The sequence below is a fragment of the Protopterus annectens genome, chromosome 6.part1, assembly GCF_019279795.1.
Source record: "Protopterus annectens isolate FY-2018-M chromosome 6.part1, PAN1.0, whole genome shotgun sequence".
Classification (NCBI taxonomy): Eukaryota; Metazoa; Chordata; order Ceratodontiformes; family Protopteridae; genus Protopterus; species Protopterus annectens.
This window is the reverse complement of record NC_056738.1, coordinates 488,739,419-488,766,319: the sequence shown is the minus strand read 5'-3', so window position 1 is coordinate 488,766,319 and position 26,901 is coordinate 488,739,419. Positions and strand designations below refer to the sequence as shown.

At 45.1% G+C, this 26,901-nt stretch overlaps 1 protein-coding gene across 1 annotated transcript in view; it reads right to left on the bottom strand.

Moving 5' to 3' along the window:
- Positions 1–26,901, bottom strand: part of PIKFYVE (phosphoinositide kinase, FYVE-type zinc finger containing) — a 3,858,188-nt gene that overhangs the window by 541,800 nt on the left and 3,289,487 nt on the right. The window contains 1 exon segment of the mRNA XM_044075403.1: positions 17,442–17,562. Within this exon segment, the coding sequence (XP_043931338.1) occupies positions 17,442–17,562 (121 nt within the window).

Here is a 26,901-nt window from a genome sequence, read left to right as displayed (position 1 = left end):
CTTGATAAGTTAGAGCTGTATTCCACAAGGTCATGGCTTGCCTGCATAGGGGGGTAAGAATGAGTGCCCCCTTGCTTGTTTATGTACCACATTACTGTGGTATTGTCTGTCTTTAATAATAATTGTCCTGGATGCAGAAGGTCCTTGAAAGCTGTTAGGGAATTTTGTACAGCCAACATCTCTTTTTGATTGATGTGAAGGTACATTTTGTCTGTGGTCCAATTGCCCTGAATACTCTTTCCTGCCATGAGTGCTCCCCAGGCGTAATCCGAAGCATCTGTTGTTAAAGTCTGCCTGGCTGTGGGAAGAGTGAAAGGCTGACCCTTGTTGAGGTGACATGCCTGTGCCCACCATCGAAACTCCTGTCGTAGGCAGGGAATTAGTGGTATTACTGTTTCCAAGCTGTGAGAGTGTTGAGTCCAAACACTTTTTAGGTACCATTGTAGTTTCCTTATATGCAGTCTGGCATATGGAATTAGTAGTATGCAGGATGCCATGAATCCCAAGGCCTGCAGAATTTTTCTTGCACGGAGTTGGGACTTGGTTGCCATCAATTGAAAATACTGAGTCAGTTGTCCTTGTTTGTCTGGCATGAGATAAGCCATCTGGGCCAATGTATTTAAGTTGGCACCCAGGAATATTATCTCTTGTGAGGGCACTAGTTTTGACTTCTTTTCATTTACTGTGTACCCTAGGCAAATTAGCAACCTTTTTACAAATGCCAGATGCCTTAGAAGAATGTCCTTGCTCTCTGCTTGAATCAGGCAGTCGTCCAGGTACGGATATATTTTAATTCCTTTTTGTCTTCAAAATGCAATTACTGGTGGCAGGCACTTTGTGAAGACCCTGGGCGCAGTAGATAAGCCAAAGGGCAGTGCAGAAAATTGGTAGTGCATTGAACCAGCTATGAATATGAGGTATCTCTACAATTTTGTCTGACAGGGGCATGCAGGTATGCCTCTTTGAGGTCCAAAGTAACAAGCCAAGCTTTCTTGCCCAACATGGGAAGGAGCTGCTGTAGTGTCAACATTTTGAATTTCGGAACATCCAGGTAAGTATTTAGAGTAGACAGGTCTAGTATGGGTCTCCAGGCTTTGTCCTTTCTGGGGACCAGGAAGAGTCTTGAGTAAAATCCTTGTCCTTGTTCCTGCTGTGGCACTTTTTGAAGAACTCTCATGTCCATGAGGGCTGTAATTTGCTTTTGTGCCTCTGCCCATTGATTTTATGGCAGGTCTGGCATTCCTTTTAGCCTTGGTAAAGTGTGAAAGTGGAACCTGTAACCTTGAGACACAATATTCAGAACCCATTTGTCTTGGGTGATTGCTTGCCAGTTTTGTGAAAAAAGTGCTAGTTTCCCCCCTAAGGGAGCTGCCAAAAGGGAAGACCTTGGCATTGGAAGGGGGAAGTCATTGGGACTGTTTCCTGTAAGGTTGTGACTTGTCTTCCCCTCCTTTTGGGGTTGAAGCACCCCACTGTTGTGGTCTGTAAGAGCCTTGGGGCTGAGATCTGCCTCTTGGGTGTCTGTATCTGCCTCTTTGTGGCCTGTCTGACACTGGAAAGGACCAATTTTTTGTAGGCCAATTCCTGCTAAATCGAGGTGGCTGTACCTGTAAGAAATCCTTCACTGTTTGCATAGATTTTGCCTTATCCTCCATTTTCTTTAATACCCATTCTGCCTTGACACCAAATAAAATATCTTGCTGTAAAGGAGCATCCAGTAATTTTGCCTTAACATGATCTGGTAAACTTTGTTCTTTTAACCAAGCATGCCTTCAAATCACAGATCCTGTAACTGCTGCTCTACAAGAAGCCTCTAATGAATCAAAACCACATTGCAAAGTATGCTTACCTACTTGTTCAGCTGCATGCAATAAATCCTGCATTTCCTTATAGTCAGGATGTTCTGCACTTGTACTCATTTTCTGTTTTAACTGAGACAGTAAATATTGTTGATATTTAAGCATGTGAAACTGGCAAATGTCCTTCAAGGATGCATCTGCAGTCCTTACAAATGGGTTGTCCTGTCGTCAGGCAGCCCTTCGGTCGGCCGGATTCCAAAGTCTGGGTCTGGCCTCGGCTGGTGTCGCACTTCACCCGACGTCATCTCTGCTGGTCTTCGGGTATAAAGGCATCAGCCGACGCCATTTTCCTCAGTCTTTCTTGCGCGTGGCTCAAGCAGAAGCTGTTCGCAAGTGCCGGTCGGTCAGATCCAGAGATTACTACTACCGAATACTACTTCAAGACTTCTAAAAGCTAAGTAGCCCGTTGGGGACTCTTTCTTGCCTCAGCCGATGTCAGAAAAAGTGAATAACTGTTTAACTTGTGGGAAACAAATACCTCAAAGATTTCCACTCTTACTGCTTACCTTGTTTAGGCCCAGACCACGACGTAGCAGCTTGTTTAGCCTGTGCTTCCTTCAACCGACAACGCTTAGGCGCAGTCGGAGTTTGCTGAACAGTTTTTCGCTCAGATTTTGCGTACATTATGCCGTCGGATCCTCCGACTATTCAAATTGTTAAAAAACGCAAAGAAAAGGACCGACACTCACGGTCCGCGGTTTCGCGAAACCACGGTTAAGCAAATCGAGTGTCTCGGTTTCGGCCGAAACCGAGCAAATGGGTCAATCTACAGCCGAATCCATGACTACTACCGAGGCCCCTTCTACCCTAGTTGAATCGGCCTCTGAAGTTTTGCCTACTAATGTGGTTTCCCCAGAATTATCGGACACCATCCCTTTGGATGTCTCTACCCCAGCACGTGGTGCTGCTAGGCCTCCTGCAGCCATATCTATAAAGGCCTTTGCCAGGGCTAAAGCAGCCAAAACTGCTAAGTCTGTGCCTGTTAAGCCCCCCTCTCACAGGCCCAGTTCCAGTTCCCAAATGCTTACTCTGGCAGAGGATCTCATCTCTTTAATAAGGGGATCCTAATCTCACCCAGACAGGGCCTCTCAACCTCCAGAAAAGAGACCTAGAGCAGAGCCCCCTGAGCCAGTGTCCCCAGATGACTCTTCTGATGATACAGACAATACAGACCATCCAGAGGCTCCTTTTTCTACTTATGAAGATTCCGATGCTGAAGAATCTATTCCTTCTGCCTCTCCACCAGAGGAATTTTCCTTTGGGGAAACCTTACATGCCATGAGAGAGCAATTCCAATGGCAGGGACAAGATTTCTCAGATTCAAGAAAAAGGCTTAGGACCTTTTTACACTTACCGCAACATAGGCCCTTAGCTATACCTCCAGTTCTTCCTGTCGTGGATGATGCATTTAATGATGTTTGCACTGCTCCTGATACTTTACCTCCAGCCCCTGCTAAGCCCGATAGGTTTTACAGGGTGCCGGACACTCATCACCACTTATACAAGGCTCCTTTTGCAGATCCTGAGACTATCTCCCAGGGGCCTAAGGCAGTAGCTTCGACCTCAGCGAAAAACCCTCTCCCTGCTGAAAGGGAATCCAGGTCCTTAGAGAGATGGGGCAAAAAAGTATACACCTCTGCTACTCTCTCAGCTAGAGCTTTGAACTGTCAGTTTCATATGATCCAATACCAAGAGTTTATGCTTGATCAGTTAACTAAGAAACTGTCCTCTGATGATTCCTTAGATAAGAAATATGTTCTAGAAATGGTGAATAACATTCAGCAGGTTAGTAACCATTCTTTAAAATGTGGCTATGATGCACTGGAGGCTTCATTTAGATCAGCCATGACTGGCACAGTTATAAGAAGGCATGCATGGTTGAAAGAACAGGTCTTGCCGGATCATGTTAAAGCAAAGCTATTAGATGCTCCTATGGATAAGGTCAGTCTATTTGGTTCTCCTGCCCAACAAGTAATGAAGAAAATGGAAGAGAAGGCAAAATCTGTACAAACAGTTAAAGATTTCCTACAGGTTCAGCCCCAAGGTTTAGCAGGAACTGGCCTTCCAAAATTGGTCCTTTCCAGACTCCTCTAAAACTCAGAGAGGCAGGAATAGGTTCCAGAGGCAGAAATCAATCCAGAGGAGGTGCCTACAGGGACGCCAGTGGCAAGGCAATAACCAACGAGGCACAGATACAACCACTACCACTGCAACAGGACAATCACAGTGACTTGGCCTCACACTGCCTACCAGGGAACAAATAGCAGCACCCTTATGCGGAAAATTAGCCTTATTTTCAAAAAACTGGCACTATATCACAAGAGACAAGTGGATTTTGCAAACTATAGACCAAGGCTACAGGTTTCACTTCCACACCTTACCAGTAAAAGAGGAATGCCAAACCTACCACCAAATCAAAAGACAGAAGCTCTAAAACAAATAGCTCAATTAACAAAGATGAGAGCTGTGGAAAGGGTACCACCTACAGAACAGGGCAAGGGATTTTACTCCAGACTCTTCCTAGTACCAAGAAAAGAGAAAAGTTGGAGACCTATTCTCGACCTGTCCGCCTTAAACACATTCATCATTGTTCCAAAATTCAAAATGCTGACCCTACAGCAACTTCTTCCATGCTGGGCAAGGAGTATTGGCTGGTAACTCTAGATCTCAAGGAGGCATACCTGCACGTCCCCATACGACCAAATTGCAGAAGATACCTCATATTTCTTGCAGGATCAGAGCATTATCAATTCTCAGCATTGCCCTTTGGCTTATCTACTGCCAGAGTGTTCACGAAATGCCTGGCATCAGTAATCGCTCATTGCAGGCTTCAGGAATCCAAATTTATCCATACCTGGACGACTGCCTGATACAAGCGGACAACAAAAGCAAGCTGACACAAGACTTACAAAGAGTCATTTGCTTACTACAAGCCCTGGGATACACAGTCAATTTAAAAAGTCAAGACTGATACCATCCCAAACAAGAACATTCTTGGGTGCAGAATTGGACACAGTAAAACAGATGGCATTCCTAACTGCAGAAAACAAGAACAACTTCCTCTTTACTTCTTGGCATTAACAAAGCAGAACAAACTAACAGCAAGGAAAGTACTGCAGGCCTTGGGCTTCATGGCATCCTGCATAATCCTGGTCCCCCATGCCAGACTGCATATGAGAAAGCTACAGTGGTACCTAAAGAATTTATGGTCTCAACACAGGCACAGCTTGGAAACCGAAATACCACTAATCCCATGCCTGAAACAAGAGTTCCTATGGTGGGCTCAGGCATGTCAGTCAAACCCAGGTTTGTCCTTCCACAACATTCAAACAAGCCAAACCATCACAACGGACGCCTCAGACCTCGGTTGGGGGGCCCACATGCTGGACAAGTGCATTCAAGGCTTATGGACTCCAGATCAGCTGCACCTGCACATAAATCAAAAAGAAATGCTGGCAGTAAAACTAGCAATCCAGAATTTCAGACCATTCCTCAAAGAAGGCCAATTGATGATAAGGACAGACAACACCACAGTCATGTGGTACATCAACAAACAGGGAGGCACTCATTCATACCCCTATGCCGAATGGCTCTGGACCTATGGAATATGGCTCTGAGCTACAACATTCAGTTACAGGCAATATTTGTACCGGGAAAAGAAAACATCCTAGCAGACATGTTAAGCAGAACTACCTCAGATGCTCACGAATGGATGCTACACCCGGACATCTTCAAGGCCATCACAAAGAAATGGGGAATGCCACAAATAGACCTATTCGCATCCCCACTCAATCACCAGCTCAAGAAATTCTGCACAAGGACATACCACCCACTTGCTTGGAAGGTGGACTCTCTATCCTTCAGTTGGAAAGGCTTGACAGCATATGCATTTCCACCCCTTCCTTTGATGCACAAGGTACTACTGAAAATCAAAGAGGAACGTCCAAGGATAATTCTGATAGCTCCAAATTGGCCAAGACAACATTGGTATCCATTGCTGAGAAGCATGTCTCGGGGGGAAATATGGACACTACCCCTGATTCCTTTGATGTTAACTCAGAGCGACTACAACATCCTGCATCCAAACCTGAAAACTCTGCAACTGACTGCCTGGAACATTACATAAGAGCAACTAACCCAGATTTATCCCAAAGGGTTAAAGACATTATCCTTGAGGCCCGCAGACCTTCAACAAGAAGGAACTATGCAGGAAAATGGAAAAGGTTTGTCATTTGGAGTACTGAAAGAGGGAAAGATGTGTCAAAGGTAGATATTGCCAACATCCTGGAGTATTTGGCAGAGCTTCTCCATACAGGCCTGTCCTATTCCTCCATCAAGATACATGCATCAGCTATTTCTGCAGAATACAGCTTGATCCCCTGTCTTCTCACATCCTCTACTCAGGCAGTTCCTGAGAGGAATTAAGAATGTAAAACCTCCTAGGAAACCACCATTACCAGCATGGGACTTGAACTTTGTGCTAGAAAATTGACACTCCCTCCATTCCAACCAGCAGCAACAGCAGATCTTCAACACCTATCCTGGAAAACTGCTTTCCTACTGGCAATTACTTCAGCAAGAAGGGTTTCAGAACTACAGGCTTTAATGGCAGTACAACCCTTCCTAATCTTCCATCAAGATAGAGTGTCCATGAGAACTAATCCTACATTTATGCCTAAGGTGGTATCCAGAGTGTCTCTAAACCAGGCTATCCACCTGCCTACCTTCTTTCCCAATCCACAGAACAGGGGGGAAAGACTGCTGCATAACTTGGATGTACATAGACAGTTGCGCTACTACCTGGACAGAACCAAGGGCAATAGAAAAACTGACCAGCTTCTAGTAGCTTATGCAACAGGAAGGGAAGGAAAAGCAATTTCCAAACAGACAATCTCCAAGTGGATAGGAAATTGCATAAGATTCTGTTACTCCTACCATGGAAAGCAAATTCCACAGAACATAAGGCCTCATTCTGCAAGGGCTACAGCCACTACCACAGCTTTCTTAGGAGTGGCTACCAAGGACATTATTGAGGCTACTTGGACCTCCGTGCATACATTTGCCAAGCATTATAACTTACCTCTATACTCTAGATCCCGAGCAGGGCTTGCCACTGCTGTTTTGCAAGGGATCCTAACTACACCAAAATTCTTCTTCCTCCTCCCCTAGTTTGGCTATGGTATTCTACCCATTTGTAAGGACTGGATGCATCCTTGAAGGACATAGTACAGTTTTGTACCTACCATAAATGTAGATGTCCGAACAGGATAGCATCTGCAGTCAGGATTACCCACCCTCCTTCCCCTCTGTGGTACTCTAGGGTATTTGCCCACCTAATAGCTAGCTGGGGGATCTCTTATGGTGTATTTGTTTGTATATATGTACATACATGCTTATTTTTTGTGTTTGCCTTCTACTTTTTTGGAAACATTGGCATTTACCCAAAAATTTAGCTATCCAAGAGGGCACCTGGCATCTGGGGCAAGAAACACTGAGGAAAATGGCGTCGGCTGATGCCTTTATACCCGAAGACCAGCAGAGATGACGACGGGTGAAGTGCGACACCAGCCGAGGCCAGACCCAGACTTTGGAATCCGGCCGACCGAAGGGCTGCCTGACGACAGGACAACCCATTTGTAAGGACTGCAGATGCTATCCTGTTCGGACATCTACATTTATGGTAGGTACAAAACTGTACTTTTAAAGCCCTCACTGCTAAAGTTGCAGAGGTGTAAACTTTCTTCCCCCATCTGTCTAATGCTCTAGAATCCCTGTCAGAGGGAACTGGATTTTTAGCCGTGGAAGCCTTTACCCCTTTGGGACCCTGGGAAATAGTTTCTGTGTCAGCAACAGGGTTTTTATAAAGAAATTTGGAAGAGTCTGTAGTACCTGTCTGGCTTGTCTGGAGCAGGGGGTAAAGAATCAGGATTTAAACTGGATTCACAGAACACGTCATCCACAATATCCAACACTGGTGGAATAGCAAGGGGCCTGTGCTGAGACAATAACAGAAAGTCTCTGAGCCTTTTCTTGGACTCTGAGTAATCCTGGCCCTCCCAATGGAAATGCTCCCTCATGGTATGTAAAGTTTCCCCAAAGAATAATCCTCAGGAGGAGAGATTGAAGGAATTGATTCTTCAGCATCTGAGTCCTCATAGGGGGGTAAAGAGTATCCCTGGTCTGAAGAGGAATCAGAATAAATAGAAACCTGGCCAGAGGAATCATAGTCTGTATCCTGCCTAGGCCTTTTGTCAGGAGGGGGATGGGAACCCCTGATTAGAGTAATTAAGTCTTCGGCTATTTTGCATCTGCTTTTTAGGCATGGAGGCCTGTCCAGGTGAATGCTGTACTTGCTTTTTGTCTTTAATGTAGTGTTAGACTTGGCTGTAGTTGCAATGGTAAGTTGTGAAGATCTGAAAACACCCTCAGAAGCTGATGCCTGCTCAGTGGCTCTGGACCCATCTGAAGGGTTAGTCTCCGTAGGCCCAACACCTTGAGTATCCAGAGGCCTAGGCACCTCCACGTGGGAGTCGGCAGCGGCCTGTGGCTCTGAGGTAGCGGGTGTCAGGGGCTGTGAAAGCACCTCACTGAGAACCAGCAAAACCGGCAACTGGCCTAGAAGAGGCTTCGTCGTCAATTTTGGGCCTCGGATGCCTGTCCTTATCCTTGTCTTTGCTTTTTTTGTGAATTGCGGTCGTCGGTTGTTCCGACGTCATGGTATAATCAAACCTTCGGCCAAAGCAATGGTGAGCAAAATCAAACCGACATTTAATAGTGCGTTTGTTAAAATCTAGCACAAACCGACTAGTGACATCATGATCTGGGCCTAGGCATGGAATACAGTAAGAATGAAAATCCTTATGAGGTATTTGCTTCCCACAAGAAATACAATTAACTTTTACTGACATCGGTCTGAGGCAAGAAAAAGTTTCCCCAACGGGGTACTTAGCTTTATTGAAGACTTCGGTTCTGAAAATCGAATTTGTTATCTCAGGAGTCGGCCGACCGGCACTTGCAAACTGCTTTTGCTTCGGGCACCGCGCGGCAAGAAAGACTGAAGAAAATGGTGTCAGCTGCTTCTTATATACCCCTGATGCACTGACGTCAGGGAGGAGGTGACAGCAACCGACACCGGACCAAGACTTTGGAACTCTGGCTGACTGCGGGACCACCTGACGGCAGGATAACCCAAGTGTAATGACTGCAGCAGTGAAACACGATGAACATCCATGTTGAATACACGTGCTAATTAGGTCACTAATTTCAGCTAGTGGAAGAATAAATATTTAGGGAGTGTGGTAATATGTAAGCCTACCATCTCACTCGCTGAGATTTAAGCTGTTAATCAAAGATGACCAGCTTTGGAAAGAGTTTGCTATGATGAGCTGAGAGGTGGCAAAAGATGAACGGGACAGGGATGAAGTTCTCACAATTATAGACAAGTGTTTAAGGCGGCAGTAATACAAGAAGGCCAAATAGCTCCAAAGAAATGTGTTGACTAGCAATTATGGCAAAAGCTAGGAGATATAAATTATGGAAAGGCAGGGGTGATGAGGAAAAGGAGACTAAGTACAAGGAAATTATTAGAGCGACTATAAAGGTGAGAGCAATAAAACAGCAAGCTAAGAGGGAGTCAGAAGAAGGGATCAAGATGGAGAAAGTACAGTTTTGTACCTACCATAAATGTAGATGTCCGATAGATATGCAACTGCAATCCTTACATATGGGTTGTCCTGCCTCAGGCAGCCCTCGGTCGGCCGGATTCCAAAGTCTGGGTCCGGCGTCGGCTGATGTCGCCTCCTCCCTGACGTCAGAGCGGCTGGGGTATAAAAGCATCAGCCGACGCCATCTTCCTCAGTGTTTCTTGCCCCAGATGCCAGGTGCCCTCCAAGAAAGGCTAAATTTAGAACTAGATAAAAAATTCCAGACAAACACAATAGCAATAAACAGATACACCATACCAGATATCCCCAGCTAAGCATAAAAGGAGGGAAGTGGACCCAATACACAGAGGGGTAGGAGGGAGGGAAAACCTGACTGCACTTGCATATCTATCGGACATCTACATTTATGGTAGGTACAAAATTGTACTATGTCCTTCAAGAATGCAACTGCAGTCCTTACATATGGGTTGAATACCATAGCCAAGCTGGGGGTGGTAGGTTCTAAGAAAAGGATGGTGTAGCTAAAATGCCCTGCAGGACTGCTGAAGCAAAGCCTGCTCGGGATCTGGAATATAAAGGCAGGTGGTAGTGCTTGGAAAATGTATGCACGGAGCTCCATGTAGCAGCTTCTAGAATGTCCTTTGTAGCCACCCCTCTTAGGAAGGCTGTGGAGGTGGCTGTAGCTCTGGTGGAGTGTGGCCTGATATTGGCTGGCACACCCTTTCCATGGAAAGAATAACAGAATCTGATGCAATGTCCAAACCATTTTGAAATTGTTTGTTTGGAAATTGCCTTTCCTTGCACTCCAGGAGCGTATGCTACAAATAGTTGGTCAGACTTTCTGTTGGCCTTTGTTCTGTCCAAGTAGTAGCGTAGTTGTCTGTGTATGTTCAAAGTGTGCAGCAGCTTTTCCCCTTTATTTTGAGGATTGGGGAAGAAGGTGGGCAGGTGAATTGCTTGATTTAGAGACACCCTGGATATCACTTTTGGCATAAAAGAAGGATTGGTTCTTAAAGAAACCCTGTCCTGATGAAAAATGAGAAATGGAGGTACTGCCATGAGGGCCTGTATCTCCGAAACTCTTCTTGCTGAGGTAATTGCCAACAGGAAAACTGTTTTCCAGGAAAGAAATTGCAATTCTGAAGATGCTGCTGGTTCAAAAGGAGGAAGAGTTAATTTTTCCAACACGAAGTTGAGGTCCCATGCAGGCACCGGTGGTTTTCTGGGAGGCTTGATATTCTTTATCCCTCTTAGAAATTGTCTTAGTAAAGGATGTGAAAACACAGGAGGATCAGTGTATGATGCTGAAATTGCTGAAGCTTGTATTTTTATGGAAGAATAGGAAAGTCCATTATGCAGCATTTCTGCTAAGTATTCCAGTATCTGTGGGATGCTCATTACTGATGCATCTTGTCCCTTGTTGGTATTCCAGATGTTGAATCTCTTCCATTTGGCTGAATAAGTCTTTCTGGTGGAAGGTCTGCGTGCTTCCAATAATATTTGTTGAACCTCCTTGGAAAGAGAGATATGGGTAGAAATCATGGAACCCTCCAGGCTGTCAGCTGCAGAGTTTGCAGGTTGGGATGAACCGTCCTGTAATTGTGCTGAGTCAAGAGTGGAGGCCATTGAGGCAGGGGCCACGGGTTGGTGCAAGTTATGCTCCTTAGTAATGGATACCAGTGCTGTCTTGGCCAATCTGGAGCTATTAAGATGCCTTTCGGTTGCTCTGCTTTGATCCTCAGTAACACCTTGGTCATTAATGGTAGAGGTGGCAATGCATAGATTGTTGGAGAGTTCCAGCTGAATGAGAGAGCATCTATTCTCCAGGCTTGTGGATGGTGTGTCCTCGAGCAGAACTTTTTCAGATGATGATTGAGGTGGGAGGCAAAGAGATCTATGTCCGCCTCCCCATGCATGAGTTATTTGAGCAAAAATGTCTGGATGCAACATCCATTCGTGCGGGTCCAGGATGTTTCTGCTTAGACTGTCCGCCAGAACATTATCCCTGCCCGGAACAAACTGGAATTGCAGCTGTAAGTTCAGTTTCAGGGACTTTTCCCAAAGGGTCATTGTTAGTCTGCAAAGGGGGTAAGAATGAGTACCTCCCTGCTTGTTTATGTACCACATAACAGTGGTGTTGTCTGTCTTTATTAGCAGATGGCCTTGTTGAAGATATTTTCCGAAGGCCTCGATTGCATGAATTACTGCTAACATCTCTTTTTGATTGATGTGCAGATGTACTTCCTGGGGGGGGGTCCATTGCCCTTGAATGCATCTGCCCTCCATGTGCGCCCCCCATCCATGGTCTGAGGCGTCCGTTGTAATGGTTTGGCTTGTTTGAGGTTTGTTGAAAGGCATACCTTTGTTTGACTGGCTTGCTTGGGCCCACCACAAAAATTCCCTTTTTAGACATGGGATGAGTGGGATAATTGCTTCTAAGTTGTGGCTGTGTTGAGACCATAGACTTTTTAGGTACCATTGCAGTTTTCTCATGTGTAGTCTTGCCAGTGGAATCAGTAGAATGCAAGATGCCATGAAACCCAGGGCCTGCAGGATTTTCCTTGCAGTCATCTGGGTGAGCTTTGCTAGGCTTTTGAAGTAATGTGGTAATTGTTCTTGCTTCTCTTCTGTGAGGTAAGCCATTTGTGATTCTGTGTCTAGTTTGGCTCCTAGAAAAATTATTTGTTGGGATGGCAGTAGTCTTGATTTTTGTAAGTTGACTGTGTATCCCAAAGCCTGTAGTAAGTAAATGACATAATTCAAGTTTTTTTCAAGGCTTGCTTGCTGTCCGCTTGTATAAGGCAGTCGTCCAGGTAAGGGTATATTTGTATCCCCTGGAGTCTGCAGTGTGCAATTACTGATGCCAGGCATTTCGTGAATACTCTGGGCAGTAGATAAGCCAAAAGCAATGCTGAGAATTGATAATGCTCTGACCCTGCAAGAAATCTGAGGTATCTTCTGCAACTGTGTCTGATTGGGACATGCAGGTATGCCTCTTTGAGGTCCAGAGTAACCAGCAAAGACCTCTTGCCCAGCATGGGAAGGAGTTGCTGTAGCATCAGCATTTTGAATTTTGGTACAATGAGAAAAGTGTTTAGAGCGGACAAGTCCAGTATAGGTCTCCATTGCTTTTCTTTTCTTGGAACAAGGAACAGTCTTGAGTAAAATCCCTGGCCTTGTTCCTGAGGAGGAACCTTTTCTATTGCTTTGATTTTTATCAGCTTTGAAACTTGTTTGAATGCCTCTGCCCTTTGATTTTGTGGCAAGTTTGGCATGCCTTGTCTTGTTGGTAAAGTATGGAAGTGGAACCTGTAGCCTTGGTCTATTATGTCCAGAATCCATTTGTCCTTTGTTAAAATGTGCCAATTTTTTGAAAATAAGGATAATTTTCCGCCTAAAGGTGCTTCTCTTTGAGCCTTGGTCGGCAGTGTCAAAGTCAAGTCATTGTGATTGTCTCTGTGGAGCAGGGGATGTCCCTGCGCCACCTCTCTGATTAGTCGGTTGCCATTGGCGTCCTCTGTAGGAGCCTCTGTATTGCCCTCTTCCTCGGGTAAACCTGTTTTTTCCCCTTTGAAACTTGTCAGTGTCTGGAAAGGACCAATTCTTAGAAGGCCAATTCCTGCTGAACGTTGGTGGCTGAACCTGGAGGAAATCCTTGACTGTTTGCACTGATTTAGCCTTTTCCTCAATTGATTTCAACACATCCTGAGCATTAGCACCAAATAGCTTGTGTTTTTCCAGAGGTGCATCTAGAAGCTTTACTTTAACATGATCTGGCAATGCCTGTTCTTTCAACCATGCATGTCTACGAATGACTGTCCCTGTCATAGCTGCCCTACATGAAGCTTCCAGTGCATCATAACCACACTGAAGAAAATGATTGCTAACCTGCTGAGTGTTATGGACCAAATCCTGCAAGGCCTTTCTATCTAAAGGCTCAGGAGAGGTTAACTTTTTCTGCAAATCATCCATCAAGAAATCCCGATACTGAAACATATGAAAAAGGCAATTAAGGGCTCTCATGGCAAGTGTGGTTGAGGTATAAACTTTTTTGCCCCACCTCTCCAGGGACCTAGCTTCCCTGTCTAAGGGCAAAGGATTTTTGGCCATGGATGTGGCCACCCCTTTGGGCCCCTGGGAAATTGTTTCTAGATCAACAGAATGGGCCTAAAATAAATGTTTGTGAGTCTCAGGAACCCTGTAGTATCTGTCCGGCTTGACAGGAGCAGGGGGGAGAGAATCAGGAGAAGCACTCGAATCTGAGTACACATCATCCAGTACATCTAACACTGGAGAGATAGCTAAAGGCCTGTGTTGGGGAAGCTTAAGGAAGGTACGAAGCCGCTTCCTGGAGTCGGAGAATTCCTGACCTTGCCACTGAAAATGCTCTCTCATGGAGTGGAGAATTTCCCCAAAAGAAATATCCTCAGGAGGAGAGGCAGAAGGAATATATTCCTCCGCTTCAGAATCCTTGTAGACCTGGAAGGACTCTTCCTGGGTATCTGAGTGATCAGAGTCACCAGAGGCTTCATCTGAAGAAAGGGTGTCTGTATGCTCAACCCTGGGCCTTTTATCAGAAGGTGGCTGAGAACCTCTGTCAGGATGGGCCTGGGAGCCTCTGATTAAGGAAATTAAATCTGCAGCTAAAGTCATAATTTGTTTATCAGTAGTGGGCTGTGGCAAAGCTTTAGGAGGGTGAGACTTAGCCTGGCTGGCAGCCTTAGCACGTGTGTAGGCCTTGATAGACATAGACATAGGGGGCCTAGCTGCCCCACGTGCGGGAGTCACCTTGTCCACGGGTATGGTCTCAGGCAAATCCTGGGCTTCAGTTTCTGGAGGAAAATCAACAACCGGCGCAGGCTCCGGGGCCGGACTGATCGGTAAAGCGGTGTCGTCGGTCCGGAGCGGCGGAACAACCGCCTCAGAAGAGACCGATGCACTCGCGGTAGTTTTTGGCGTGGTGTCGGTGGAAGTCGCGGGCCGAGAATGTCGGTCCTGGTCTTTCCGTTTTTTGGAAATATGTGGTGTCGGTTGTTCCGATGGCATGTTATAAGAATATTTATCGCCAAAAAAGTCTTCAGCAAACTCTGCCCGTCACCTGAGTGTGCGCTTATTGAAGCAAGCACAGGCGGCACAGACCGAGACGTCGTGGTCTGGGCCAAGGCAGGGGAGGCAGTAAGAATGGAAGTCCTTATGAGGTATTTGTTTACCACAAGACAAACAGTTATTAACTTTTTCAGTTTTTTCTGACATCGGCTGAGGCAAGAAAAGGTTCCCCAACAGGGTACTTAGATTTTTGATGACTTCGGATACGTAAAACACAGGAGCTGACCGACCGGCACTTGCGAACTGCTTCTGCTTCGGGCACCGCGTGGCAAGAAAGACTGAGGAAGATGGCGTCGGCTGATGCTTTTATACCCCAGCCACTCTGACGTCGGGGAGGAGGTGACATCAGCCGACGCCGGACCCAGACTTTGGAATCCGGCCGACCGAGGGCTGCCTGAGGCAGGACAACCCATATGTAAGGACTGCAGTTGCATTCTTGAAGGACATCAAGGTTTTTTTTAAGTATGTAGTAGAAAGGAAAAAGGGACAAATCTGGCCCAGATGAGCAAACCATATGAGGGAGACAATGGAATACTGGAAAAACTACACACAGTGAATTGATAATTTATTTCAGTCTTTACAAAAGAAAGCAAATGAAGGGTGCCATGTTTGGAGTAGGGTTAGATGACAGCAGATACAAACACAAGGATACTGAGGAAGGGGCTGGTGAGGAAAATGATGTCCTTAGGAAATATGAAGCAGAAATAAACAGATGTGTTCAGAAATCTGAGAAATGTGCTAGTAATACCAAAGTAGACATCTTTTAAGGAACATTGACCAGAGGAAAAAAAAGTTGCCTATGGGCTAAAAGGCATCAAATATGGCATCCCTGTACAAAAGAAGAGGAGACAGTAAAACTCCAAGGGAGTGAATGGCTACCAGCCTAAGAGCAGTGTCAGAGAACATCATAGACAGAATCTTTACAGGAAAGCCGTCTGGCCTTCACAGAGGACAACAATCTCCAGGAGAACAACCAACAGAGGCCTGCAGTCAGAAGGAATTGCAAGGCAAACTTGATCCAGTTTCACATCATGGTTTAGGTGAACATGACAATCAGTATTGGAACACACAATCTACCTGAATTTTACCATAATTGTATCCTTACAGGTGGCTAATATCAAAAATGGTGTGGCTTGAGATGACAAAGGCTGAGGAAATAGACTGAAACACTGAAGGTATCAGTGACAGGGAAAATGTTAAGAACAAAGAAACTGACTAGTGGACTATTTTAAAGACCAGCACGGAGTCCAGCATCAGTGTGTTTGTTTCAAGCATTTATGAGGAAACTCTAGACAGGATCAAACAATTTGCTGATGACAAAGGTTGAGCATGACATCTAATACAGCGCCACTCTTATCTGAATGGTTCACTATTTCTTACAAATTGTCGTGGTACTATAGTCAGACATTGCTAATATTAAGTTGTACTTAAGGTACAGTAGTTTGCCAAGACAATAAAGGAGAAGATTAAATCCCCAATAAGGATGGCATTTTCCTTGATTACGGTTTATAATTGCTTTTAGATTTCATGCCCAACCATCAAGTCTCCATCCAACTGAATATGGGCCCATTAACTCCTTTTCCCTGAGATTTCACAAAGCATTTGGAAGAGAGCTGTATGATGGGCAATCATTCAAGCAGAAATGAGGGGACTTCGTGTCCTTACTGGCATCTTGGCTGTGAGGGCATTTGCACTGGCCTAACCACATTCCCTAGCAGAGGGAATTGCGCAATCACCGTCACTGAAGGGGCTCACAATGCATCCCACACACTTATGCATGCTCCCCATACATCCACTTTGAAGGCTACCATAAATTTGTGGCTTGGTGAGCCTAATGCCTGCCTGATACTGCATATCTGCCTCCCAGCTCCTCCTCCAAGGGACTTGTATAGTATGTGGCTGGCTCGGCCTCACTGCTGCCCAGGATGGGCATGCAAGTCGCCTGCTTTATCCCTCTACACTACTGGAGGTGGCTGTATTTTTCTCGATTGTTACATCACAGAGCTTTAGTCAATAAATTATTATGTTGTGAAGGCAACACAGACCATATATGGTAGACTTCAATAACACTACATTTCATATTAACTATTGCACATACAATTTCACATCCTGAGATATTTTCTTAGCTTTCTCTCTGTTATTTTACAGAGATTAAGGCACTGCTGTCTGCCCCATAACACCTGCAACAATGAATGAAGGTAACCCTAAAATCTGTAATATGTATTATTCTTTACATTATCTTACAGTACTGGTCTAAACAACATCCTCTATGTCAAGGCTAAGTGACTGCTGTCAGGATGTTAGAGAGGACATTAAGATCTCAGTCAAGGTGGAGCGCATCTCTCTTGTCAAAATGGCTGCATGCAAGCATTTGTCATGGCACATACTGGCTTACTGATGACAGGATACAGAATCTGGCTACAGAAGGCAAACCACAGCTGCTACATACACTCAAGCGTCCTCTGGTTTGTCATTAGACTAGCAGCCACACTGTATGATGGCTGCAGCATCAGGCTTCTTGCATCAGGACTCTCCATAAATATTCGTTCACACCTAATGCAAACAAGCCATAAGGCACTTACAGGATACACGACCCTTCTGGATCCCAACCACAGTAACTACATTTATATCCATTAACAATTTCACCATCCATTTCAAAAATACATTTCAATGTTCAAGGAAATCTAGAAATAAGAATAATCTCAAACCAGAAAAATCATTTGCTGCCTGCATGTGCAGAAAAGCAGTAAAACAAAAATATGTCCATGGGACAAAACTTGTTGCCAGTGAAAAATAAAAAGACAATACTTACAAAGGGAATGGGATAGAGTTGTAGCTATTTCCTGGAAGCAAATTTGCAAGAATGGTCTTCATAGTGGACTTCTCCTTCACCTGGCTATCAGTAGAGCCTAGTAAATGCCCATCAAATACATCTGAAAATGTAAACAAACTGATAATGTTATAAACTCAGGAGCTGGATTTGTGTCAAGATAAGCTATCCTCAGACCTGTCAGCGGTACAGCAAGTGCTCCAACAGGGTACTAACAAGATGCATGAGTAGGTATCGCAAAGTCACATAGTACCAGAAGGAAAGTATGTTTGTGTGAGAAATACTCACCATGACAGTAGATATTTGAAAAGTATGATGATTCTTGCAGTATTTCATAACATAAACTGAAAAAAGAAACAGAAGTCAGTGTGCCAGCAACATCTTTTCCAGCTGTTGCAAGTCCCCAGAGGTATGTGCTTTTAATCCTGAACCAAAGCCTTTAGAAGACCCCATCTGTAAATACAGGAAAGGCCAGCTGTAAAAACCTCTGTGTTCTTTTGCGATCCCTCAGAAATAGCAGAATGACAACTATAAATGTTACTGAGAAAGGACAGAGAGCCTTAAAAGCCTAGAAAGGCTCATCCAGACTCTGCTACACTTTGCTGTGTGGGAAAAGTTAGTTTGCTTTTTATTTGTTGTATTACTTTATTGCCTTTTTCTATTTTGTGTTTTACTTGTATTCTGCTTTTAACTGCATACTAAAACAAGAAAAGAGACCACAGCTCTGTCTCTTGTGAGTCAGGCAGAATTTTTTTTCTCCACCCTCCCACCTGGTTACTGTAGTGTTCTTAAACACCACTGTCTTTCTAGTTGCCTTCCCATTATGTTAATTTGACCATATATCTCATTTCCTCTCTGTTTTACTGGCTTGTGTGAGTAAGCACAAAATTATCATTTTGTGAAATCACTCCCCTTCAACTATTTACATTTATTGGCCATCCAACTGCATTCCATAGTACCAGAATACAAAAGTGACCACCCCCTTTCCATCTATCTTGGTTTTAAAAATAGTGACTCTCCACTAAAATTTAACTTTTTAGACAGGTAAAAAGTACAGTTTTGCACCTACCATAAATGTAGATGTCCGATAGGTATGCATCTGCAGTCATCACATATGGGTTGTCCTGCCTCAGGCAGCCCTTCGGTCGGCCGGATTCCAAAGTCTGGGTCCGGCGTCGGCTGAAGTCGCCCCTTCCCCGACGTCAGAGCGCCTGGGGTATAAAAACATCAGCCGACGCCATCTTCCTCAGTTTTTCTTGCCCCAGATGCCAGGTGCCCTCTAAGGAAGGCTAAATTTGGAGGAATGCAATAAATTCCAAACATGCACTAAAATATACATATACATATATAAAAACAAATACACCATAATAGATAACCCCAGCTAGCTATGAGAGGGGGATGTACCCAAGAAATACCACAGAGGGGAAGGAGGGAGGGTAAACCTGACTGCAGATGCATACCTATCGGACATCTACATTTATGGTAGGTACAAAACTGTACTATGTCCTTCAAGGATGCATCTGCAGTCATCACATATGGGTAGAATACCATAGCCAATCTGGGGGTGGAGGATCTATGTAAAGGATGGTGTAGCTAAAATGCCCTGCAGGACTGCCGTAGCAAAGCCTGCTCTGGATCTGGAATATAAAGGTAAGTTGTAATGCTTGGAAAATGTATGCACGGAGCTCCATGTAGCAGCTTCTAAAATGTCCTTGGTAGCCACCCCTCTTAAGAAGGCTGTGGAGGTGGCTGTGGCTCTGGTCAAATGAGGTCTAATGTTAGCTGGCACAGTTTTTCCATGAAAAGAGTAACAGAAACTAATGCAATTCCCTATCCATTTTGAAATTGTCTGTTTTGAAATTGCTTTTCCTTGTGCACCAGCAGCATATGCTACAAACAACTGGTCAGTCTTTCTGTAATTTTTTGTTCTGTCCAAGTAGTAGCGCAACTGTCTGTGTATGTCCAGGGTGTGCAGAAGCTTTTCCCCTTTGTTTTGTGGATTTGGAAAGAAGGTAGGCAGGTGAATAGCTTGGTTTAATGAGACTCTAGATACCACCTTTGGCATAAATGAAGGACTGGTTCTCAATGAAACTCTGTCTTGATGAAAAATAAGAAATGGCTGTACTGCCATGAGGGCCTGTAACTCAGATACTCTTCTAGCTGAGGTTATGGCCAGAAGGAAGGCAGTATTCCAAGAGAGGAACTGTAGTTCTGCAGATGCTGCTGGTTCAAAGGGAGGCAGTGTTAGTTTTTCCAACACGAAGGTAAGGTCCCAAGTAGGCAGTGGTGGTTTCCTTGGAGGATTGATGTTTTTAATTCCTCTTAGAAACTGTCTTAGCAGAGGATGAGAGAAGACAGGTGGATCAGTATTGTACTCTGCTGAGATTGTTGAAGCATGAATTTTAATGGAAGAGTAAGACAGGCCATTGTGGAGCATTTCTGCCAAATATTCCAGGATATGTGCCATGTTCATAACTGTTGCATCTAGGCCCTTTGAGGTGCTCCAGGTGTGAAATCTTTTCCATTTTGCTGAGTATGCCTTTCTTGTGGAAGGTCTGCGAGCTTCCATGATGATATCCTTCACTCTCTTGGATAGCTTATCCTGGTGATGAGTCAAGGTATTTTCCAGGCAGCTAGTTGTAATGTTTTCAGGTTGGAATGCAGAGTTTTGTAATTGTGCTGTGTCAAGAGAAGCGGCCATTGTGGCAGAAGCCATGGTTTTGTCCTTGACATGCTCTTTAGCAATGGGTACCAGTGCTGTCTTGGCCAGTCCGGAGCTATCAGAATCACTCTTGGCTGCTCTGCCCTGATCTTCAGTAAGACCTTGGTCATTAATGGAAGAGGTGGGAATGCATACACTGTTAGAGTTCTCCAGCTGAAGGAGAGAGCGTCCACTTTCCATGCTTGTGGGTGGTATGTCCTTGAGCAGAAATTCTCCAGCTGATGATTGTGTCAGGAGGCAAAGAGGTCTATGTCCGGTCTCCCCCATGCTCGTGTTATCTGATGGAAGATGTCTGGGTGCAGCATCCATTCGTGTGCATCCATGATGTTCCTGCTTAAACTGTCCGCCAGTATATTGTCCTTTCCTGGTACAAACTGGGATTGCAGTTGTATATTGAGAGCCAAGGAAAGTTCCCATAGATTCATTGCCAGTCTGCAAAGAGGGTAGGAATGGGTGCCTCCCTGCTTGTTTATGTACCACATAACTGTAGTGTTGTCTGTCCTTATTAGCAGGTGGCCTTGATGTAGAAATAACGTGAAGGCCTCGATTGCATGTATCACTGCCAGCATTTCCTTTTGGTTTATGTGCATGTGTAGCTCTTTTTGTGACCATAGCCCTTGAATGCATCTTCCCTCCATGTGCGCTCCCCATCCGTGGTCTGAAGCGTCCGTTGTAATGGTTTGCCTGGCTATTGGTTTGCTGAAGGGCAAACCCCTGTTTGACTGGCTTGCTTGAGCCCACCACAAAAATTCCCTTTGAAGGCATGGGATGAGTGGTATCAAAGTTTCCAAGCTGTGACTGTGCTGAGTCCATAAACTCCTTAGGTACCATTGGAGTTTCCTGATATGTAGCCTTGCTTGAGGAATCAGAAGAATGCAAGAAGCCATGTAACCCAGGGCCTGCAGGATTTTCATTGCAGTCAGCTGAGTTTGTCTTGACAGGTTTTTGAAGTAATCCGGCAGTTGGTTTTTGTTTTTCTTCTGTGAGGAAAGCCATTTGGGTGGTTGTGTCTAGATCCGCACCCAGAAAAGTTATTCTTTGGGATGGTACCAGTCTTGACTTATGAATGTTGACTGTATATCCCAAGGCCTGAAGAAGATAGATGGCATAATTCAAGTGTTTTACCAAAATTTGTTTGCAGTCCGCTTGTATAAGGCAGTTGTCCAGGTACGGGTATATTTGCATCCCCTGAAGTCTGCAGTGTGCAATTACTGATGCCAGGCATTTCGTGAATATTCTGGGCGCAGCAGATAAACCAAAGGGCAATGCTGAGAATTGATAATGCTCTGAACCTGCAAGAAATCTGAGGTGTCTTCTGCAGCTTTGTCTGATAGGGACATGCAGGTATGCCTCCTTGAGGTCTAGAGTTACCAGCCAAGACCCCTTGCCCAGCATGGGAAGGAGTTGCTGTAGAGTCAGCATTTTGAATTTTGGCACAATGAGATAAGGATTTAGTGCGGACAAGTCGAGAATAGGCCTCCATTGCTTTTCTTTTCTTGGAACAAGGAAGAGTCTGGAATAAAATCCTTGGCCTTGTTCTGCAAGAGGAACCTTTTCTATTGCCTTCATTTTCATTAAGTTGGAGATTTGTTTCAAAGCCTCTGCCCTTTGATTTGGTGGCAGGTCTGGCATGCCTTTTCTTCGGTAATGTGTGGAAATGGAACCTGTATCCTTTGTCTATTATTTGTAGTGTCCATTTGTCCCTTGTAATAATGTGCCAATTTTCTGAAAATAAGGAAAGCTTTCCGCCCAAAGGTGCTTCCAATTGAGCCCTGGTTGGCGGTGTCAAAGTAAAGTCATTGAGTCTGTCCTTGTGCAGCAGTTGTAGGCCCTGCACTACCTCTCTGGTTGGGAGGCTGCCATTGACGTCCTCTGTAGGAGCCTCTAGCTTGCCCTCTACCTCTGGCACGCCTGTTCTTGCCCCTCTGAAATCTGTCTGTGTCTGGAAAGGACCAGTTCTTGGAAGGCCAATTTCTGCTGAATCTTGGTGGTTGGACTTGCATAAAATCTTTGACTGTTTGTACAGATTTTGCCTTTTCTTCAAATTTCTTTAAGACCTCCTGAGCAGTGGAGCCAAATAACTTTTGCTTTTCCAGTGGAGCATCCAGAAGCTTTGCTTTAACATGGTCTGGCAGAGATTGTTCCTTCAGCCAAGCATGCCTACGATGACTGCACCTGTCATAGCTGACCCACATGAAGCTTCCAATGCATCATAACCACACTGCAAGAAATGGTTGCTAACCTGTTGAGAGTTATGTACCAGATCCTGAAGTGACTTGCGATCTAGGGGTTCAGGTGAAGACAGCTTTTTATGCAATTCATCTAACAAATATTCTTGGTACTGTATCATATGAAATTGACAGTTTAAAGCCCTCATAGAAAGGGTGGCAGAAGTATACACTTTTTACCCCAACTCTAAAGCCCTGGACTCCCTTTCAGAGGCGAGTGGATTTTTTGTAGTGACAGCTGCAACCCCTTTAGGGCCCTGGGAAATAGTTTCTGGATCAGCAGAGTGGGCCTTGTAAAGGAAAAGATGTGATTCCGGGACCCTGTAGTACCTATCGGGTTTGGCAGGAGCCAGAGGGAGAGTGTCAGGGTTGTGCTAGATTCAGCGTACACATCATCAATGACATTCAAAACAGGGGGAATAGCCAAAGGTCTATGCTGAGGCAAATGCAAGAAGGTCCTTAATCTCTTCCTGGAATCAGAGAATTCCTGGCCCTGCCATTGGAAATGCTCCCTCATAGTGTGCAGAGTTTCCCCAAAGGACAGTTCTTCAGAAGGGGAGGCCGAAGGGATAGATTCCTCTGCATCTGAATCCTCGTAGGCCGAAAAAGCCTCCTCCTGGTAGTCCGAGAGGGCAGAGCCATCAGAGGCCTCATCTGAGGAGAGGGGATCAGAGGGCTCAACCCTGGGCCTTTTTTCTGTAGGAGGTTGAGAGCCCCTGTCGGGATGAGGCTGAGAGCCCCTAGTTAATGAAATAAGGTCCTCTGCTAGACTAAGGATCTGAGAACCTGTAGTGGGTCCCTGAGGGATAACCCTGGAAGGCATAGATTTTGAGTGTTTAGCAGCTTTAGCCCTAGAGAATGCCTTAATAGACATGGATGCAGGAGGCCTGGCTGCACCACGTGCTGGTGTAGTTTTGTCTAAGGGAATGGTGTCAGGAGGTTCCTGGACACCAGATTCCAAAGGAGATTCAACAACCAAGACAGTAGTGGCCTCAGGGGCCGAGGTTGTTGGTTGTACGGTTTCGGTGGACGGTAGTACCAAGGACTCGGTTTCAGCCGAAACAGAGACACTCGCGGAAGGCCTGGCCGTGGTTTCAGCTGAAACCGCGGACCGCGGGTGTCGGTCTTTGTCCTTCCGTTTCTTTACTAAATGTGAAGTCGGAGTCTCCGACGGCATTTTGTAAGCAAAACTAGCCCCAAAAAATTCCTCTGCAAACTCCGACCGGCGTCTTAGAGTGCGTCGGTTGAAGGAAGCACAGGCGGAACAGGCCGAGACGTCGTGGTCTGGGCATAGGCAAGGTAGGCAGTAAGAGTGGAAATCCATATGAGGTATTTGTTTCCCACAAGTTAAGCAATTATTAATTTTATCTGACATCGGCTGAGGCAAGAAAGAGTCCCCAACGGGGTACTTAGCTTTTGAAGTCTTCGGTTTAGCTGAATTACAGGAGCTGGCCGACCGGCACTTGCAAACAGCTTTTGCTTCGGGCACCACGCGGCAAGAAAGACTGAGGAAGATGGTGTTGTCTGACGCTTTTATACCCCAGGCGCTCTGACGTCGGAGAAGGGGCGACTTCAGCCGACGCCAGACCCAGACTTTGGAATCCGGCCGACCGAAGGGCTGCCTGAGGCAGGACAACCCATATGTGATGACTGCAGATGCATCCTTGAAGGACATCTTAAGTTACCTACTTTCACATCTAACTTCTCTAGTGCACACTGCAGTGTTTAGGGTAAACCATTATTTTCATCTTACCTTTAAGCATCCCTGTGACTAACACTTGCTTTAAAACTTGCTGGAAAGCACTAGGAAGTCAAACTGATACAAGCACTCAACTCCCTTGTTAATAAGGAGAAATTAATCGTAGGCACTAAAGAGCCTATAACTGCAAAGTACCTTGCTAAGGTAAGGGAAAACAGCTCTTGTACTTTACAAAAAAAAATCACCAAACCAGGCATGTCCAAGGGTCAGCTTCTGGTGATTTCTCCTGTCCACCTGGTGAAATCTGGGCATACTGGAGCAATGCAGTAATTGCATCATGTAAACAGACAACCCTCTCCTTCTACCACCCAACACTACAACCTGCAAGAGATGCACTTACACAGCCAAACTGGAAGCAAAGCTCTCGCCACCCAAGATAGTGCTAGACAGTCAAGAGGAGAAGGTTAACACCCGCACTACACCTCAAGCAACACATAGCCCTTCTAAATCCACATCACCAACACCCACACATAGCAACACTAAACCCACATATGTGGAGGCCCTTAACATTAACCTCCACAAGCAACAATGACCTCCGAAGCTGAAATGCAAACACCAATCACAACAAAAGTGTCACATAGCTGACACCACCAGTGTGCCACCCAACAACAGCCCCTAAGATAAGACAACTTACCCAACACTTTAGTCATAGGTGACTCTATAGTCAGGCACACTGATGTCCCAATCACCAAGATGAACAAGGAATAAATTACAGTCAGCTGCCTGTCGGGTGCCAGGATCCACCACATAACGCATGCACTCAAGTCATTCCACAACAAGTACAAATATGACTCTGTCATTGTCCATGTTGGAGTGAATGAATTGAGACGTACCTCCATGGACTACATGAAAAGAGACATTGAAGAGCTCTCGGATCATGTTGCCCAAGCAGGTATGACCCTAGCCCTGAGTAGCATCCTGCCTTTGCCCAGAATGACATCACAGTACAAGGACAAAACGACTGACTTCAACAACTGGCTAAGCTTCTGGTGTCATTCAAAGGGGATCCAGTATCTGTCTGCCCTAAGACGACATGATCGACAGACCACGATGCTTTGCCAGAGATGGTCTGCACCTGTCACCCCTGGGATTCAGGTTACTGGCTAAGGCTCTTGCCACCCCTATAGTGCCTTTTTTAGGCAAAGTTCAAAGAACAAAATCAGCACCGTAACAGGTACAAACAAAACATGCACAATCTGAAGGTAATGAATGCTACTCAATGCTAGAAGTCTAAACCTCAAAATGCACTCTCTTGAGGCACTCCTAAAATGGAGAACATCTATATCTGTGCAGTAACTGAGACCAGGTTCAAGGCTCCAGACAGCACCCCTGCAATACCAGGCTACAACTCTTACCACACTTTTCGGCCACCAAACCAGGACCGAAACACTAAAGGTGGAGGAGTGTCCATATTCACCAAGGATATTCACAACACCAGGCTAGTTGCCCAACGCAATGCATCTGAAATTCTCCAGCTGCAACTAATAATAGTAAAGACTGCAATCCAAACTATAGCTTGCTATAGATCCCCCACCATGCCCCAAGATTCTCACTACACCTTTCTAAACATACTGGAAAATATTAAGATACAACCAAACACCCTAATACTGGGTGATTTCAACTAATCTGCCATTAACAGGGAAAACTACTCATGTACCAACACCTTTGCCCAACGGTTCTTGGAATTCATAAATTCCAATGCCCTGGATCAACTAATCCTTAATCCCACCAGGGGCTCTAATATCCTAGATCTGGTCATTACCAACATGGGAAATCGATGCTCCAACCCTATGGTCACTACCTTGTTGGTCTGACCATAAGCTAATCACCCTTGACATCCACATCCCACCCCCACACTCCAGTAATGAAACCTCTGTAAAAAAAACTTCTCCAAAGCCAACTTCATGCTACTCAAGTCAGAAGTGGCAAACTTCATAACACCAATGCAGACGGGAACTGAAAGTTCTACTGATGAATCCTACACTAAGGCACTGTATGAGCACATCAAATTGTGAATGAATTGTGCCATCCCCAACAGAACCAAGATGTTCTCCTCTAAAAAAAGGAAGCCAATCTGGTGGTCCCTTGCCATAAACAAACTTTACAACAAAAGGAATAAACTGTTGCAGAAAAGAGGAAAATCCCAGGATGCAAAAAACTCCCTAACCAGCCTCAGTAAGAAGCTGAGATCCCTCATAAAATCCTCCAAAGGTAGTTACAAAAATAAAATTGCCAAAGATTCCAAAGACAACAACAAGGTATTCTACAGCTATGTTAAGAATCTAAATGGCAATGCTCAGATCTGCTCTGAGCTACAACAGAATGGCATTAAATATACTGATCCCAAGGATATTGCCAATATCCTGGCAGTTCAATTCAGTGCAAACTTCACCCCTTTCTCACCCCCTAAAGGGCCCATCTCAATACTGAAAGATTGCCAAATTCCAGTAATAACGGCCACACAGGTAAAAAATGAACTCTCCAAAGCTAAGAAAACAGCATCCATGGGACCAGACGACATCCCAGGCTGTGTACTACATGAACTACAAAATGAACTGGCATCTCACCTAAGTGTCATGTTTAATCATAGTCTCATCTCAGCTGCATCCCCACCGAGTGGCGCACAGCTACAGTTATCCCACTCCAGAAGGGGGGATCCACCTTGGATCCTGGGAATACCACCCCCATCAGTCTAATGAGCCTGATCTGCAAGGCCATGGAATGCATTATCAT